Source organism: Nematostella vectensis, chromosome 6 (genome assembly GCF_932526225.1).
Source record: "Nematostella vectensis chromosome 6, jaNemVect1.1, whole genome shotgun sequence".
Taxonomy (NCBI): Eukaryota; Metazoa; Cnidaria; class Anthozoa; order Actiniaria; family Edwardsiidae; genus Nematostella; species Nematostella vectensis.
Genome location: NC_064039.1, coordinates 1,468,562 through 1,485,716, shown reverse-complemented (window position 1 = coordinate 1,485,716; position 17,155 = coordinate 1,468,562). Strand labels below are relative to the sequence as shown.

General features: G+C 40.7%; 2 protein-coding genes across 2 annotated transcripts; both read left to right on the top strand.

Moving 5' to 3' along the window:
- The first annotated feature begins 98 nt into the window (after positions 1 to 98).
- LOC5505599 (eukaryotic translation initiation factor 3 subunit M) lies at positions 99 to 5,885 on the top strand. Its single transcript, XM_001626300.3, has 9 exons — positions 99 to 208; positions 875 to 1,001; positions 1,287 to 1,431; positions 1,731 to 1,949; positions 3,579 to 3,762; positions 3,956 to 4,037; positions 4,196 to 4,339; positions 5,120 to 5,180; positions 5,714 to 5,885. The coding sequence occupies exons 1-9, from the start codon at positions 161 to 163 to the stop codon at positions 5,841 to 5,843; spliced, it is 1,140 nt and encodes a 379-aa protein (XP_001626350.1). The 5' UTR covers positions 99 to 160; the 3' UTR covers positions 5,844 to 5,885.
- A 499-nt stretch (positions 5,886 to 6,384) lies between these two features.
- Positions 6,385 to 16,275, top strand: LOC5505595 (transmembrane protein 117). Its single transcript, XM_001626301.3, has 7 exons — positions 6,385 to 6,718; positions 7,078 to 7,280; positions 8,165 to 8,272; positions 9,394 to 9,643; positions 14,040 to 14,276; positions 14,716 to 14,872; positions 15,121 to 16,275. Exons 1-7 carry the CDS (start codon positions 6,488 to 6,490, stop codon positions 15,696 to 15,698), a joined length of 1,764 nt encoding a protein of 587 aa, XP_001626351.2. The 5' UTR covers positions 6,385 to 6,487; the 3' UTR covers positions 15,699 to 16,275.
- Positions 16,276 to 17,155: the final 880 nt, after the last annotated feature.

The window sequence follows — 17,155 nt, the reverse complement described above, 5'->3', positions numbered from 1 at the left end:
TTTGCTCTTCGAGGTGCACCAGGTATTTTACATGTGTCAATTAGTGACAGGCGTTCCGCGAGTCCGCGAGCCGCCCACGATCACTAGTCCTAGATCTTCTTCCAGCGGAGTTACCCCACCCGGTGAAGACTCGTGGTCTCTAGAATAAAACTCATCCAAAATGGACACACTTTTACCAGCTTTTATCGACGCTGAGGAGCAAGAACAGGCAAGTTAATAGACTATTTGCTGTAAGAACTTTATATATTTCGTATTGGTGTCGAAACTTTTGGCGATCGGGTATTATACAAAAGGGAAAATGAGCGAGTAATCATCGTAGTTGTGTCAATCTAATCGATCAAAGCCGGCGAGTAAGAATACTTACGTTTTTTTAATGGTATTTTTCATGTTCTTGACGTATTGTATTATTTATACCAGTATTCATTAAACATCTAAACGACGGTCTTTAATTGCCTCTTTTGGAATTGAAATGATACGTACAGTAGACTTCTAAAAGTTGAAAACCGCAATGCGAAGTCCTTCATGCCAATTTGTACCTACAATCTTCAACAAAAGTAAGTGGGACACTTCCCATACGAACAACCGCCAACCCTCTCCCCCCCGATTAATATTGGTTAGAGGCGATTTTTCAGCTCAAAACACAAGCAGTAGCAAGGTGATCATTTGCCCTCCAACATTGAGGAAGGGGGAGGGAGAGTGTCCTATTAGTTTTGTAACAGATTGTAGCTTGATCTTTAACTTTCAGCTTTGTGATTACACCACATATAGAGTTTAGTTGTATGTCATTTTAAGGATGAGAATAAAGAAAAGGACCGTTTGCACCAATGGCCTTGCATGGTAATTCCTAGCTTATCAACCTGCCACTGTTTTACAGGCTCAAGAAATCCGTACCTTCCTAAAGGAGCAAGGAGCTGATCTTAAAGAAGAGAGCATAACGCCTCTACAGGATGAGCTCGCCGAGATACTGGAGTGCTGTCAAGTATGCTTTAAAGAAGATGCAGGTACAGTATTTAAACACAAGCACAGTCCTTATTTGTTAATGGCTGGCCTTCAAGTGTAGACAATCTCCCCCCTCCTCATTCACACAGCATTGCCTGCTGGCTTGCCAAATCTGATGTCTGCAACTTCACAGCCTAATGTAACAACGAAACAAATAGATTATAGATTAGGCAATTGTAGGAGCAAAAAAACAAAAACAAATGAGACCTACTGGTTAGGTCAGCAATCTTTTTTGAATTGTTCAGGACTTGTCATCTAGAATCCCACATTCTTATTGTCTTTTTCAGAGCTTGAAAGTGTAATGAACAGCATTCTATCACTGGTGCTAGTGGTCCCAGAGAAAAGAAATGAGCTTATAAAAAAATGCTGTGATAAACTGAAGGCAAACATGTCAGAAGACGAGAACTCATCTGCGGCAGCCCGGCTAAGAGTGTGAGTGACGAAAAACTTACTACATACAGTATATATGTACAGTAATACCAGGGTTTGGTCCACTGCCTCAACACTGCCTCTAAAAAAATGATACTTAAAAAAGGAACTAATTTACATGTACATAGTTTTAGAAAAGCAGAATTTGTGTTCCCTTTCAATAAAATATAGTCTACAAAGGTAGTGTTTGCCTTTACAACATTGTGGGGAGTTCAGACGCAGTACCTTTTCATTATGCAGTTTGGCATTTTAAAATGCAGTTTGTCATTTCCAACATGCAGTTTGACATTTTTATCATGCAGTTTGTCAGTGCTGTTCAGTGGCTTGCCTGAAAAAGACCCCATGCGACATGAAGTATACTGCACCCAGCTGACTATTGCAGCCAAAGCAAGCCTTGTAGATGACATCCCTACAGAACTTGAGTTGGTCAAGGGATGGCTGGGACTGTGGGATGTTGATGCTGACCAGAGACGGCAGGTTTTCAGGCTATTACATGGTGCTTTACATGACGAGAAACGCAGGTGAGAACCTTATTGAGCAAAACTGGGAAATGTGCAACTTACTAAGCCTTTAAACTATAGAAAATGTGCAACTTACTAAGCCTTTAAACTACAGAAAACAAGATTATAACATGCATGTGATTATTTGTCTGCGTCATGGGGGTGGGCTGACAACAGAGGTGTGTCCTTCTCCAATATTTTGCAAAATTGCAACACATTTTTTTCTTACTATAGTAAATACATAACAAGGACACACAAAATGGATACATTAACAAACAGATAAGTTTAATCAAAAGGGAAGGTGCAGCCGTACACAGAGTTCGTGCAGGGACTAACTAAAGCATATATTTCAAGTGGCACATACTATTTTGTGACATGCACCGGTAGGTTTCCAAAGTCCATGTACAAGGATGTTCAACATCCTTGCCTGCAGCAAGGGTAAAATCCATTTATATGGCGATCAATGGATGGCAGGTGCCTTCGGGACGCTAGCGGGCATTAAACGGAAAACAACAGGCTTTATGCAGGGCTTCTGGAATTACGCGCTTGTGCGGAAGCACGTAATTTGGCTTTTCCCGCATAATCCGAGTAATCCACAAATTTCCGCGTTATCCCGCGTAATTTGGCTGTATTTTGAAAGACAAAATATTTAATTGCACAGCTGATGTGTTCTTTTAGGGTTCTTACCTATATTTCTCGTAAAAAAAGAGAGATATTCTTCGTAAGAGTGAGACATTTCGAACTGAATTTTGAAAACAAATAAAATGACTAGGCGTTCTTTGCTAAACCGCGAAGGCCTAGGACTAATAATGAAATACCTTATTTAATTGGCTGGTGGCTAGGAGCCAATGAAAACTTGCCTAAGATATTTTCACGCAAAAAATAACCTTTTTCAAGTTATTTCGTGCTTTCCTTTGGTACAAAATGTAGTTTGGGCATAACAATTGATATTCCGTGTAATTTAGTGCGTAATTCAGTAAATAATCCCGCAAAATTTAGATTTTTAAAGAAAAATGTATTGCAAAATCCAGCGTAATTTAGCGCGTAATGATGGATTTTCCGCGTAATTTAGCTCGTAATTTAGCAAAGAATCCCGCATAATTTCGAATTTTTTCCCGCGTAATTCCAGAAGCCCTGTTTTTGGATGTTAGCGGGCATTAAACGGAAAACAGCGGGCCTTGTGTATGCTAGCAAGCATGAGAGCTCAAACGTAAACACCCAGCAGGCCTATGCGAGACACAAGCGGGCTTCAAAAGACATCAGCGAGGGAAAGGATCGCTAGTGGGCCTTCAAGTCTTGTTGACATGTGGGCTTATTGTGCATTAGCTGGTGTAAAAATGGACGCCCAGGGCAAAATCTATGATTGTTATGCCAGTGTGTACCAACAGCATTCACATAGCCAGTGAAACAAAAATTTAAAATTATGATCCTAAAAATTGAGAAGAACATCGTGTTCAGGATCTACTAAGCAGAAATTGAGCCTTTATAATATTGAGCCATCATAAGAAAAAAAGAGGACACAAATAACATTATGTATGTATTTGACCTTGTATAAAACCATAAGGTGCACCTCAATTGTAATTGTTGTCATTATTTTGCTTGATTGATTTTAAATTACTTTAGTTCAATACAATCACAAATGTCTTTCAGTGAGGAGGCATCCAAAGTAATGATTGAGTTACTGAGTACATACACAGATGAGAATGCCTCTGCCGCTAGGGAGGACGCCAAGAGTTGTGTTGTTAGCTGTCTGACCAAGCCCAACGTTTTGATCATGGATAATATCCTTTCCCTCAAGCCTGTAGCAGTTTTGCAAGGGGATCCCATATATCAGGTATTTTTGGTTTATCAAATAAATGCAATTCACAGTTGAATGACTGTTGTTGTGCTGAAACATCCTTGTAAATAATGTAGCACAAAAATCTAATTGCATGGTACCTACTGTGGCATCTAATAAATATCCCTACATGCCTGCTAGCATATTCTGACCTCTTCCATAGTGCTGACAAAATGTGTTTTTTTTTCAGCTTTTACAAATTTTTGTCTCTGGTGACGTTCAGGACTACAAGAAGTTTTATGACAGTAATACAGACTTTATCAATTCTATTGGTGAGGGATTTTGGCTTTGTTCTGTATTAGGGTGAGATGCATTTTGACAGTTCTATCCTTTTGTGTTTGGTACATTGGAAAGTTAGCATTGTGATTATGTTGCATACTGCCTTATTAATTTATTACTCTTACAGTGTAAATGTGATCTTCAAATTTAGGTCTGTCTCATGAAATGAATCTTAAAAAGATGCGGGTCCTCACATTGATGTCCATTGGCAAAGAGACAGATGAAATTTCATATGAAGATCTTGCTACAAAACTTGGTATCTCCAGCGATGAAATTGAACAGTTTTTGATTGAAGGTACTATATACATACTGCTAAGGCAACTTAGAACACAATGTCTTTGTACAGCATACTTTTACAGACACCCTCAAGATTGTATAGAAGTTTATTGTGAGAATGTGCATTGTAGTTTTTCACCCAACTCTAGTTCCCCTGCCTTCCACAAAAATAAAACAAAAGCAATTTTGCTCCTAAGCTGTTTTATGGTCAGATATAATTCTTACAGTATGTCAGCTGCCTGGGGTTGCTGTCTACAGTATGCCTTACATTGGACCATATTGTACAATATGGTATCTTCACACCTTATTTAAGACATGCTGCCACCTGTGAATAGGGGACTCACGCTAAGAGATCACCTGACTGTTTGGGTGGCAAACTAGCGCGCGCTAAGGCTTTTAGCGGCAAAATAACAGCAACAAAAATCAACTTACAGTAATCAGTGCTTACGAAAAAAGCCAGAGTTCTTATTTTTCAGGAAGGGCTTAGTTTCATTTAAATATTTTATTTTTTCTTCATTCTCTGGTGTGACAGGCACAGTCTTTTATGATTTTTTGATTATTTTGTTTTGAATTTGTCACCCAGAAAGGTCATGTGTTCTCTTAGCTTAAGTCCCCTATTATCGTAGTGCCCTTTGGGTAGTTTTCCAGACCTATTTTATTACTTAGTCTCAGTGGGTCTGTCATGACAGGGGATTTGTTTGCAGTCTTATTTTTTAAATAAAATCTCAGCCGAGATTGTTAATCCATTAATTGTAGGGTGCCTAAAGTAAGAACTGACTTCTGTTGTTTCGCTTTTTAGCTATCCAGACAGGGCTTGTTAAAGCCAGACTCGACCAAGTCCATAGGAAAGTCATTATAAGGTGTGTTTATACCCAGTATTGCTTTTGGTTCAGATACCTAGTATTCTAACTCAGTATGGCTTATTCAGTACACATGCCAAATGTCAGGTAGAAACTGTGAAAATGTCAATTAGGCTGGAAGTAACCCCAAACAGGGTACAGTATTTTAGAGCCTCTATTTAGCATTTCATGTCACTAGGGACACTCATGCTATCATTTCCTTTTTCCAAAAGTTTTTGACCCACAAACATGTTCCCTATTTTATCCTATGAATTTTTCAAAGTGATGGCTATCATTGCTGCTGTTGAACACCTTTTAATGGGTAAAGAAAGAAAGAAAATTACAGTGAAACAAGCCAGACTATCCAACACACCTTCGTCCATTTTGTTATACATTTTATATAGAATAGCTGGCGGATTTCCTTGTAAGGTGGGGGAGGGGTTGCAAGTTATAGTTTAAACTAGTTTTTGTCATTCTTTTATTCCAAAATGAGGGAATTTTATTAAAATGGTAAAAATCAATAAAGTAAACTTTGTGTTTGTCTTATCCATCAGTTCGGTTGCCCAAAGGACCTTCGGAATTAACCAATGGCAGAACTTACACAGCAGACTTGTCAAGTGGCGGGATAACCTCCTCTCTGTCCGCGGCGGTCTACAGTCAGTTGTGCCTCCTATCACTGTCTGATAACTTGTAAAATGATGCTAATAAAACATGAAAGAACAACAATTTTGTTTATGTTGTTTGGGTCATGTCCTTATTAATTTTTAGGAGCCAGTGGATTACATTGTAACCAGTAAAACAGTGAGCACCTAAAATTTGTTTGGAATGTTTCGCAGCTGATTTGTCTTCTGACAAATCAGCTGCGATAATTCAGACACTGAGACTTGTTGGGAAATGTTTTTAGTTGACTTTCGAGAGTGATTTATCGGAAGAAACATTTAAACCTCTTTCTTGATCCCCCTTCCCTCCCCTAAGCCATGGGGAGGATTAGGTGGAGTTTTGTGTGGAAGTTTACAACGTATTATTGGCATAAGAATTAAAATATTCCTGGTTTGAGAGACTAATGAAATGTAGGTTACGTTATTGTGAATGCGTATTTTAAGATAGCTCCCTCGCCAACTCTTGGGACTAGTTAATGTTATTTCTACTCTGAGCTCCACCGCTGAGGGGACCGAAAATCATTTCAGTGGTTGGGTTACCTGTGTGTTGGGAACCATAGGCAACCCAGACAGGAGGCCTGGATGTTGTCTCAGCACTCGACAGGCTTCTAGCAACACCGACAGACAGGACAGACAAAGGGCTTTCGACTCACATTTCATAACAAGCCAATGGAAAGGCAGAACACAGGCGAAGAGGTACATTCAATGGTTTCTTCTCTTCCCGGTTCTTTGAATGAAGAACACGGTTTTGGGAGTACTATGCCGGATTCCCCGAGCGGGAATATACCAACTCGTGATGAGGTCGATCGTCCAAGTAGTCCGCGAATAGCTCAGCCATACGAGGACGAAGCAAGTGAAGAATACATAACACATGATACACAAACACAGAACCTTCAAAGCGTGAGTTGTCGACTGAGGGAGTTTTAAGAATCTCGTTTATTTGTGTTGCCGTTGTCTCCAAGATCGTACTTGAGTGTGTAAACAAGTGTGAATGCTTTCTCCCTCGGGACCAAATTGAATAAAATTCCTTTTATTAGGTCTAAAGCGAAAACATTCGTCTATTGGAATCGCGTCCCTGTAAAAGTTTATTTCGAAACATATTGACCTGTGATGGCATTTGATGAGAACTGTCGATTCGAACACTTGATTGCAAAGCAATCTACATAAGCATAGTTTTTGAATGTTTATCATTGATTTTGCATAATTGAATTAACTTACTTTTAACTGTAGAAGAAAAACTCAAACTCTTTTTGTTTTAGGAAAAACTCAGTACACTGCGTCGAGTACGAATACAGAAGAAAAACAGCAGATATTATTTCCAGCATCCATATCTAAGACTCTTCATTTGTTATTTTATTATCTTTTGTAATTTTCTCATCTACGCGGAAGACCCCGTGGCCCATAGCTTGTCTCAGTGCACCATTCCCGTGATCGGCAATGTGTTTGCATTTGTCGTCAATAAGTAAGTTATATATCAGCAAGTTTTAGAAAGGGGCGTAACCGAGGAGAGGGGGGAGGGGAGGGGAGGGGGTAATTGAAAAATTGATTTTTGGGAATTTCTATTAAACGACGTTGTACAGGTTTGTAGCGAGTAGAGAAAAACTTAAATCTTTACTGCAATTTTGAGTTATCTGCCAACTCTCATGTCTAAGAGAAAAAGAATGCTTTGGGGCTATACATCAGCCAAATGCGGCTTTATGTGAGTCAAAAGACTTTAAACTGTTTTCACTGGCCTCACCACAGCTATGTGTTCAGCAATCAGAGGGTACAAACCCTGGGGGTTCTTTCCACTTCATAGGGATGCTCGTCGTATTATTTAGGGGTAAAAATTGGGCCTCAGGTATTTTTAGGGGGTATCTGAGAAAAAATAGGCTTTTCTTCTAGAAATGATAGTTTTGAGGGCTTCTGGGGTATTTTTAGGGTAGCAATTTTTGGCCGTGCAGGTATTTTTTCGGGGGTATTTTTCGAATTTCCCGACAAACATCCCTATCACTTTTCCCCTTAAGAACCCTCGCCCTAAGATACAAGCTTGATAGATAGAAGGAGATCTGGGTGAGAGTTCTCAGAATCACAGAAGATGATGTTACTGTATTACCTCTAATAATCCGGAAATTACAGTCTTCACGTTCAGGGCAAATGGAGCCCAAAATGTTAAATACATAGAAACAAATGAGATCTTGATCTCATGTGGAAAAACCTGATATTCTACCATCCGTATGACTTTAGCCAATACACCCACCTTCCCCTCTTATCACATCTGGTACAGAGCATTCCTTGCCATGGCCAAAAAGACCATGGTATCAACCCCAAGACTACTTTTCTCATATATTTCCAACTTTCCTACAGCTATCCTCCTAATGGATGGGCGGCCCTCAAGTTCTTCATGTGGTTTTTTGGAATGATCACTGGCATGCTGATTGGGAAATTTTTTGTGCACAAGCTGCTGTTGCGGAAGTAGGTTTGAACTAATTTGCTAACTTCTTAGTTTTTGGTAACAATCCAGGGGCAGCAGAGCTGGCATTTACGTGAGGAGGGGTGAGGGAAGTTGAGACAAAATTCAAAGAATATTTTTTGGTCTGAAAATAATAAATATGCAAGAGGGTCAGGGGGCATGCTCCACTGGGGAAGTTTTTACATTTTCAGACTTGCTTACGTCATTGTAAACACCTGTAGGTAGACTTGAATATGTTTAATGTAATTTTTGTCGAGTGTTAGAGTTTGAGGCTGAAGCTAAAGGAATTGAGTCACAAATTGCGACTATGGGTGTTTTAACAGATACCCACTCAAACAAAACCAAACCCACTGCTTAATTGTCCACACAATAAACTACTATATGCTATGTGCTACTATATTTTCTGCGTGTGCTCTATTTAAACCGAAACCTTTCTATGCTGTCATAGAATTACAGTCTCGACCTTGACCAAACTAATAATGCACTAAGAATATTTTAACAATACACAATAATAATAGTAATAATTGTCAAGACCAAGAGGGTCCAAAGTTAGTTCTTGATCCTGCAACACACATCAATACATTATATTAATCGTAAATACACTGTTCATTTATTATTGCCCCCTTTCCCCCCCCCCCCCCCCCCCACCCTCAAAACACTTTTTTAGGTTCTCTGTGGCTTACGAAAATGTTTGTTCTCTCCTTAAATTAGGCTTCTGAGTAATAATATATGTGAACTGTTCCTAACAGTAGGTAAAGCATCTTGCATCAACTACAAACTTTCGGTTCCCAATGGACGTGCTATTTGTAAACAAAACTATAAAGAATAAGCTAGATCACTCTGGTACGTAGCCAAATATGACAATAAACGTCCCGTGAAGATACTGCAAAGGCATAAAAAAAATCCATTTTTGCCCTTTCGGGTATGGTCAGATTTTTATCAGAGAAATTATACCCTTCCTCCTCCCCCCCCCCCCCCCCCCCCCCCTTTGGTCCACCTTTTCGGATATCGCACCCCCCCCCCCCCCCCCAAGAAAAAAAATGTTATCGTAGTTCTATTGCAAACTATCTCCTTTCATTGTCACATATCGACGATTGTTGTAACAGGAATTTTGTTGTCTCAGATGGATGAAGCTTTCTATGTTCCAAGAAGACAAAGGCTCATGGATGGTCATGTTTCTCACCACCATAGTCCTGTTATTCGTCTTTTCCCTCATATTCAATGGCCTTGTAAGCCTAGGAGGGAGCATAGCCGCCTATAAGGTAACAAGTTTCCTCGGCTTTACCAACAAGACCTTCATGAAAGCTGCAGCCATGGGGACATGGATGGGAGACTTTGTCACAGCGTGGATGGTCACCGATATGATGTTACAGGTAAGGCGAACACTTTCTCTTTTTCCTCACTTTGAAATCTTGTAATTTTGTAAGTTTGCGATCAGTTCTACCGGTCGGCTGTATTGCCCGCGCACTTCCCGAGCGGAGGGTGTAGCCATGGCTTGCTGCGGATTTAGCTTTAGTTATGAAAGTCTGGCAAAGAAGCTTACGGCGCTCATCTAGTGAGGCAATTCCAGCGCGACACACCAGATTCTGATAGGGGAGATCGTAGTCGGCATAGATGCATCTTAAAGCTCTTTTTGGATGCCTTCTAGCGCTTCCTGCAGATAGATGGAGAAAGACGCCCAAGCAGGGGCCGCATATTCTAGGACCGATCTTATCAGCGACGTATAAATCTTAATGAGGTCATTTGAGTCCACCCCAGCTTTCCTCAAACGCAGTGTCTACTTGCACGGCTTCCGGTAAAGGAGGAAAAAAATCTAGCTGCACGGCTGTCTCCCATTTTCTCGATTTTTAGCCTAAATAACAAGTTGGTGGATAAAGCAGTCTTAGTAATCCATAGCCAAAGATTAGCGCCAGAAAATATTTCAACTTAGTTCTTACCTGTGTGGCTTGGCGATCGATGGCGAAAACGGCTGAATGTCGAATTCCACGCTTCGTTCATTATTCGCCGAGCATCCGCATGTCGCCTTTTGCAAATTTTTCAAGCTCAAAGCCATCGCTTAACGGTTTTAAATAACAGTTGGAGGTTTTAAAAGTCAAAACTTTTCATTTTGGCTTAAAATGGCGAAAAGAAAAAAGGGAAGTGCATCAGGGCAGGGCATAGTTTATTCTCTCCGTGCACGGTTGTTATATGGCTAAAACGACCAAGTGTCGAACTCCACGCTTCGTTTATACCGTGCCGAGCATTTGCGGGCCGCTCGTTTCATAGCTTTTCAGGCTAAAAATCATCGCTTGGCTGTTCTAAATAATCGTGGAAGTGTTTTAAAGCCATAAACTTGTTATTTAGGCTAAAAATCGAGAAAATGGGAGACAGCCGTGCAGATTTTTTCCTGCTTTACCGGAAGCAAGTAGACACTGCGTTCCTCAAAAACCTAAGCGCGTAAAGGCGTTTATTCGCCTTTTTTGATGATGTTTTCAACATGGATATTTCATGTCAAATCGCTACTAATATGAACGCCTAGCATTGATAATCCATGGACTGTTTAACTTGAGAACCATTCAGAAACAGAGGGGCTGTTGGTTTGAATTGAAGGAAGTCAATAGTTATCTCGCGACACTTTTTGGGGTTGAGGCGCATCCCCCTAGAAGAAGCAAATTCACTCAGCTCATCGACAATAAACTGTAAATAACTAGGGCTACACCTAGGAATAATTTTAAAAATGGTGGTATCATCCACTACCACTACTACAGCACTCGCTGGGATCTGTGCTAAAGAAAATTGCCTATCTGACTAGGCAACAATGCGTATTTAGTATGCGCAGCTCATTCAGCAATGAGTTATGATCAACCAGGTCAAACCCCCTGCTGAAATCAGCAAAAAATTATAATCCTGACATAATTCCCGCCTCTATCAATTGCCTCTAGGATTGAATGCAACATATATTCTATGATATGGGTAGTAGATTTGCCACACCGAGAACTTCTTAGGGTCTATTTTATCTAAGACTTGTGCTGCGAGCGAGTCCAAAGTAAACCCTTCCATGACTTTAGCTAGTGGTGACGTTAGCGCGATCGACCGCGGTAATCCTAGATACTAAAATTTCTTAGATACTAAACAGATACTAATTAGAAACTAAACAGATACTAAACAGAAAATAATAGCAAGGGGGGGGGGGGGGGGGGTTAATTGTTAATAACCCAAAAAAATTAAAAGTACATAATCTCTGCATAGAATTAGAGAGTACGGCTGGAAATACGCCAAAACATTTTTTAAAGCGATTTTTGCGCTATCTAGCGGATTTAGGCTAAATTTTTATTTCAGTTATCACTAGCGTGAACAATTCAAAAGGCGATCCTTCACATACACATAGTTGAATACAACTGGATAAAAATACGGGGAAGCGAATTTGGATTTGTTCGTATAAATAGCAGCTGGGTAGGAATATTTTTTCTTTCTTTTTTTTTTGTTTGTTTGAACAGATCAGAAACTGGTATAAAAAATGCAGATCTCAAAAGGAAAAAAATCCCCGTCTTTCGGATGATTTGATTTTATCCCGGTCAATTCGAGTCCAGTTTATATTTAACTCGTAGCGCGCAGTTACTGTAGTTGATGTAGCAAGCATGACTTTCAAGCGCATGATCCAAGCGTGACGTCTACTTGGATGGTCTTCACCGTCGACAACATGTATTATGTCGACGCCAAAAAATACAAAAAAAAAAAACTTTTTTTGTTTGAAAACTTAGCAATACGTTTGCGCTAAATCGGTATAGAAACGTTTCAGAAATGTCTATTATAGCTATTTCCTTGTGTAGAAATTTGCAAGCGCCTAAACCAGAAACCAGACAAAATAGTCTAATCAGACATTTGTCTAGGATCCACACAAATTACAGAAGTTGTTGTAAATAATTTAAGAAACCGTAACTATGATATCTTTCCATCGATTCTAGCTGATTTTACTCGGTAAATAGGTATTTATTATTATTTTAATTTTTTTATTAAGTCCCCCCCTGACCATTTTTTATTATTTGTTTAGTATCTGATTAGTATCTCAGGGATTAGTATCTAGGATCACCGCGGTGCGCGATCGGCCTCAGATCTTCAATCAACTTAGGCGCGGTTACCTTGGAAGCTGGCGAGGCAACAGACTGCTTTAGAAAATCCGGGATGTAACTCTCAGCAAGGGAGGAATTGTACAACCGGATAACCACAGGAGCTAACTCGAAGGCAAAGTCTCTTCAAATGCGGGACGGAATGGGGTCCGGGCCGGCAGAGGTTTGATGGCTCTAAGAGACTTGTAGGCCTTGGCGTCAGAAACCATGAACTCGTGAGGGACAACAACTGTTTCAGATAAGTCGACATGCACCGGATCAAAATGTGCTGTAAAATTCGCAAGAAACAGGTTGAACTTCTCGCACAAAACATCAGTTGTTGGACAGTACTCATTTGGGAGCTGATGCCACCGCTCATACCTCACACTCGTACCACCCAGGGATTTGACTTCGGTCCAGGACGAGACTTTACTGTTGTTATACTTCTTTTTAATCATTTTCAATTTGTACCCTATTACGCAGATGTTTGTACGCTTTGGAGGTCTTACCGAACTTTTTTAACGCACACTGCCTTTTGGCAACAAGGGATTTAACCTTAGTAGAGACCCAGGTCTTGTCGGTGGAGCAGACCTTGATGTTTTTAGGGGTAGCAGGGTGTTAACTTTTGTTATCAAGATGTTGTGGAATGACAGAAACTTTTCCTTTAGATTTTGAATATTAAGAACACTGTCCCAGTTGAATGTGGATATCCAGCAACCAAAGGCATCCAGACGGCTTTGTCGGAGGTCACGCCTAAGAACAGTTCTTTTGGTGGACCCTCTGCTCGGTGCCTCAATAGCATCAATGAGGACCGCATAGTGATCCCCTCGGCCAATTGTGGGGAGCTGACTCGGTACGTTAAATAGGCTAGGTTGGTTAGTAAGAGCCGAGTCGAGGATTCCAAGGACAGTGACGACTTGAGAAAGGCCTGATTTTTGTTTGATTAATTGCTTCGCTACTTGGAAGTGCATCAGGGAATTGGGCAGTTATCTCTCTATTAAGAAATACCTCGAAGAAACACGAAACACGAAGAGACGACTTTAGAGATTGTACATCAGAGTCAGGGTAAATACGGGACTGGTAGAAATTCCTGATGGTTGGGGTAATAACATGGTGGCTCGCCAGAGTGTAAAGGCAGGATGAATTGGTTGTAACGAGTGACAACAGCACTGGGAAAGACACCGTTCAACAGAACCCTACAATAGGTTTCTTACCCTTTCTGTGGCGCCCTGTTTACAGCCAAAGACTCCATTGCTCTGAATTGACCATTGCTTGGGAACAGTGCTACCATTTACAACCCCACAATTTACATGAATATGAGTAGTGAAAGTGGTCAATGCCCCTGAAGTGCAGACAGGCACTGGAATTTAATTGATTATAAGTGTAGCTTGGGGAAGTGAACTGTAAAACGCAATTGCTCTACCGGCCATATAGTGATTATATATTGCCCATATTTTTTTTTTTGAAAGTTGAGGGTAGAAGCGGGGGGAGGGGCACTTTGGATATGTGACTAAACTATTTTAAAGATTTATATAATAAATATAATCTAACATAAATTCAGTACATCAAGTGTTTTTCGCCATTTCTGTTTGTAAAACAATAGGGTTTTCCCTCTTCTCTAAACTCTTCTCCTAAACACTCCCCTAAGCTTTTGACAATCTGTTTATTTATATATCCTCCCTAGGATAAGCTTTACCCTCACTGGAACAAGCGGCTGCGCAAATGGTGGCAGGCAGGGTGGAACCGTATCGTGATGTTCTGGATCGTCCTCATAGTCGCGACAGTCATCGTCGCCACAGCCATCACCACCGACTACCTTGACTGGGATCGGTATAACCGCTGGATCGTTTCCTCAAATGAGCTCTCTCGCGCTTTTCTCGCCGCTATCATCCTGGTGTTCGATCTCTGTATTGTTATGCAGGTTCGTTTGCTGACTGGCTTTGATTATCGTTATCCCTTTGCTCATTGGCCAGGCGACTTCCCTATCAACAAATCTAGACATCTTTGCCTTAAAAAGAAGAACATGTAACTCCCAATAAGGGGCGTCTTCCCTATCAAAAAATCTAGACATCTTTGCAGTAAAAAGAAAAACATGTAACCCCCAATAAGGGGCGTCTTCCCTATCAAAAAATCTAGACATCTTTGCCGTAAAAAGAAAAACATGTAACCCCCAATAAGGGGCGTCTTCCCTATCAAAAAATCTAGACATCTTTGCCGTAAAAAGAAAAACATGTAACCCCCAATAAGGGGCGTCTTCCTTTCGCACTGCACAGGCTCTTCTCCCCAAATTGTTTTCTTTACTACGCCTGCGTATAGCCTCCCTACTTTCGCAATTCGGTTAATTTCCCTTCTCTTGTCAGGACTGGGATTTCCCGATGTTCCGTGGCAATATGGATATCAAACTCCCTGGTGTAGATACCGCGTCAGTGCGCATTCGGTTGCCGCGCTGTTTGAGGAAGGAGAAGTGGTATATCCACATAACTGGCAAGTGGTTCAACTACGGCATCATCATGCTAGGTAAGGAAGCCCCACTATACCATGACCGACTCATGAGGTGAGAGAGGGGGAAGATGACATGGGGGGTGGAGTGAGCGTAGGGTTACAGGGAGGGGGAAAGACAACAAAGCAAGAGAATCACTTAGATGACAGAGGGGGGGGGGGGGGAGAAAAGGGTGGGGAGAACGGAGTGGGGAGTTTCCAGAAAATCAGTTAGATGGCAGAAAGGGAGAGCAAAGCATCTTTAAATGACTGATTTTCCGTTGCAGTTATCATTCTTGATCTCAACATGTGGAAAAACCAGATATTCTACAATCCGTATGAATTTGGCCAATATACCCTCCCTTCTCATCACATTTGCTACATAGAAGACAGAGCATTCCTCGCCACGGCCAACGAGACCATGGTATCTTATGACTGGCGCGCGACTCATATCAACCCTGCCACAAACCTATCCTACGCCTCAGCCGACCGCAAAATGAATGCCAAATATTTTGGCTACAGTCTTGGCGTGAAGTCTACGGCTTTTATTCCTTCCATAGCGGTGTTTATACTATTCGGGCTGCTCATTTGGTTTTATGGCCGCGAGGAGTTTGTGGTGGACGCGGTCGTAGTTGATGGCGCGTCCGTGCAAGGAATCATAATCGAAAGCTACGACTCGGAATACCTTCCCGACCCAAAACCACCCGCTACCGACGACAAGAGGAGCGGAAAGCCTGACGAAAGCCCGAATAAAAACGATGAAAGGCTGAATAAAAAGTTTGCGGACGCCGATTCTGAAGTGGCTGGAGGTGAAACAGAAAACGAGCCTAAATTGTTGAATGTACAAAAAGTGACATACGTATGATGCGAAGATAGAAAACAGAAGGGCAATTAGCGCCGTAATTGTTAGTAAATCATAGCCCAAAGGTTTGGCAACATCATGCCTCATGGGGGCTGGATGTTATGTCTGGCTTAATGTCTCTACAAGCAGTTTGCAATGCTGGAGCTAATCGCCTTGAATTAAAACTTATTACCGAGTCTACAAAGTCAACAATGTTAGGTACTACTTGTTAAACAATGTTCCATTTAGCATTTCTTTGCCATGCTTGTTGGCAAATGAAGTTTGTGCCAATCAGATAGCACGTTTCTTGCATAATTATTGGCGTATAGAGATTCGGCTCTAGGACAATTTTGAACAGAAAAGGGAGTGAATTAGTAAATATATGAAGAATTTGAAAAATAGAAGTTCATGGTTTTTATTTTTTATGCAATCCTTCCGTCTGCAAAATATTAACTAATATTTATTTGTTGAGCTACTAGTAAAGCAGCGTTCTAGAAGAGTCAATCACAAAAACACAGAAATTCATTTAAAGCTGTATAAAAAAAATAACGTGTATACCTTGTTGTTAAAACACTCTATAGTAAATGGATTTCAAACGTTAGGGGACCCTGATGCACTTATGTGACGTGCTAGCTTATAAAAAGTTTTTAGAACTAGTTAAAACTAGTTCTTCTCATTAACAAAACCATGGGACGCCTGATGTTGGTGCGTAGATTTGACGTATTCACCTCTCCCACTAGTATCTCTCCGCTTTGATATGGAACCACTCCTAACATCTTTCTACCTGATATTTCTTATAATTTTTCATTTTGGAGAACCCCGGTGTAGCTTGAGCAATGCGACCAGAAAAAAAACACATTAAATATGCAATGTAGTTCCTCACTTACACCGCTGAACCTTGGTGACATTTTGCGTAGAAAACGATCACTAGATTTGTTGACAGCTTATCATTGTTACGTTACCAAGAAATTAATTGCGCTATTCTAGACACAGCGATCGTGCTTTTGTTTTTTTTCCTTGATATCCAACAGATCCCATAGCGAATACGATAGTATTTGCTTGAGAACATATTTTCACAAATCCTAAGAATTAAGCATCAAAATTGGCATAGATAAGTTCATCTTTCAATCTTAGATCGCACTTGCTCAGAAAAGTCTCTCTTGATAAAAAGGTCTCTCCCATCGCTTTTTTTGACAACATTGATGCTTCTTTTGAAATACGTCATCATGTCACCATCTGCATTGATCACACGGACGAAGCCCTTACAAAACGAGCCCACCCGATCGCAATAAACTTCAGCATCTTTGACTGTCTCAACGATATAAACGCAAGCATGCCTTGCCTCGGAGCCACTGCATGGGAAATCGCCAGCGTTTGGCATGTCCAGGCCAGGGAATTTCAAATATCTCGATGAGTTATCATATAAAGTTTCATTGCCATGCAACGCTATTTTCGCATGTTTTCGTTTCTTTGCTTTGCTT

Bases quoted from the DNA above. Each gene is read 5' to 3' on its own strand.
- LOC5505595 (XM_001626301.3), top strand. From the start codon at position 6,488: ATGGAAAGGCAGAACACAGGCGAAGAGGTACATTCAATGGTTTCTTCT. The intron at 7,281-8,164 runs GTAAGTTATATA...ACTTTCCTACAG, and splicing joins TTTGCATTTGTCGTCAATAA to CTATCCTCCTAATGGATGGG. The intron at 9,644-14,039 runs GTAAGGCGAACA...TATCCTCCCTAG, and splicing joins TCACCGATATGATGTTACAG to GATAAGCTTTACCCTCACTG.
- LOC5505599 (XM_001626300.3), top strand. From the start codon at position 161: ATGGACACACTTTTACCAGCTTTTATCGACGCTGAGGAGCAAGAACAG. The intron at 1,950-3,578 runs GTGAGAACCTTA...AATGTCTTTCAG, and splicing joins TTACATGACGAGAAACGCAG to TGAGGAGGCATCCAAAGTAA. The intron at 5,181-5,713 runs GTGTGTTTATAC...CTTATCCATCAG, and splicing joins CATAGGAAAGTCATTATAAG to TTCGGTTGCCCAAAGGACCT.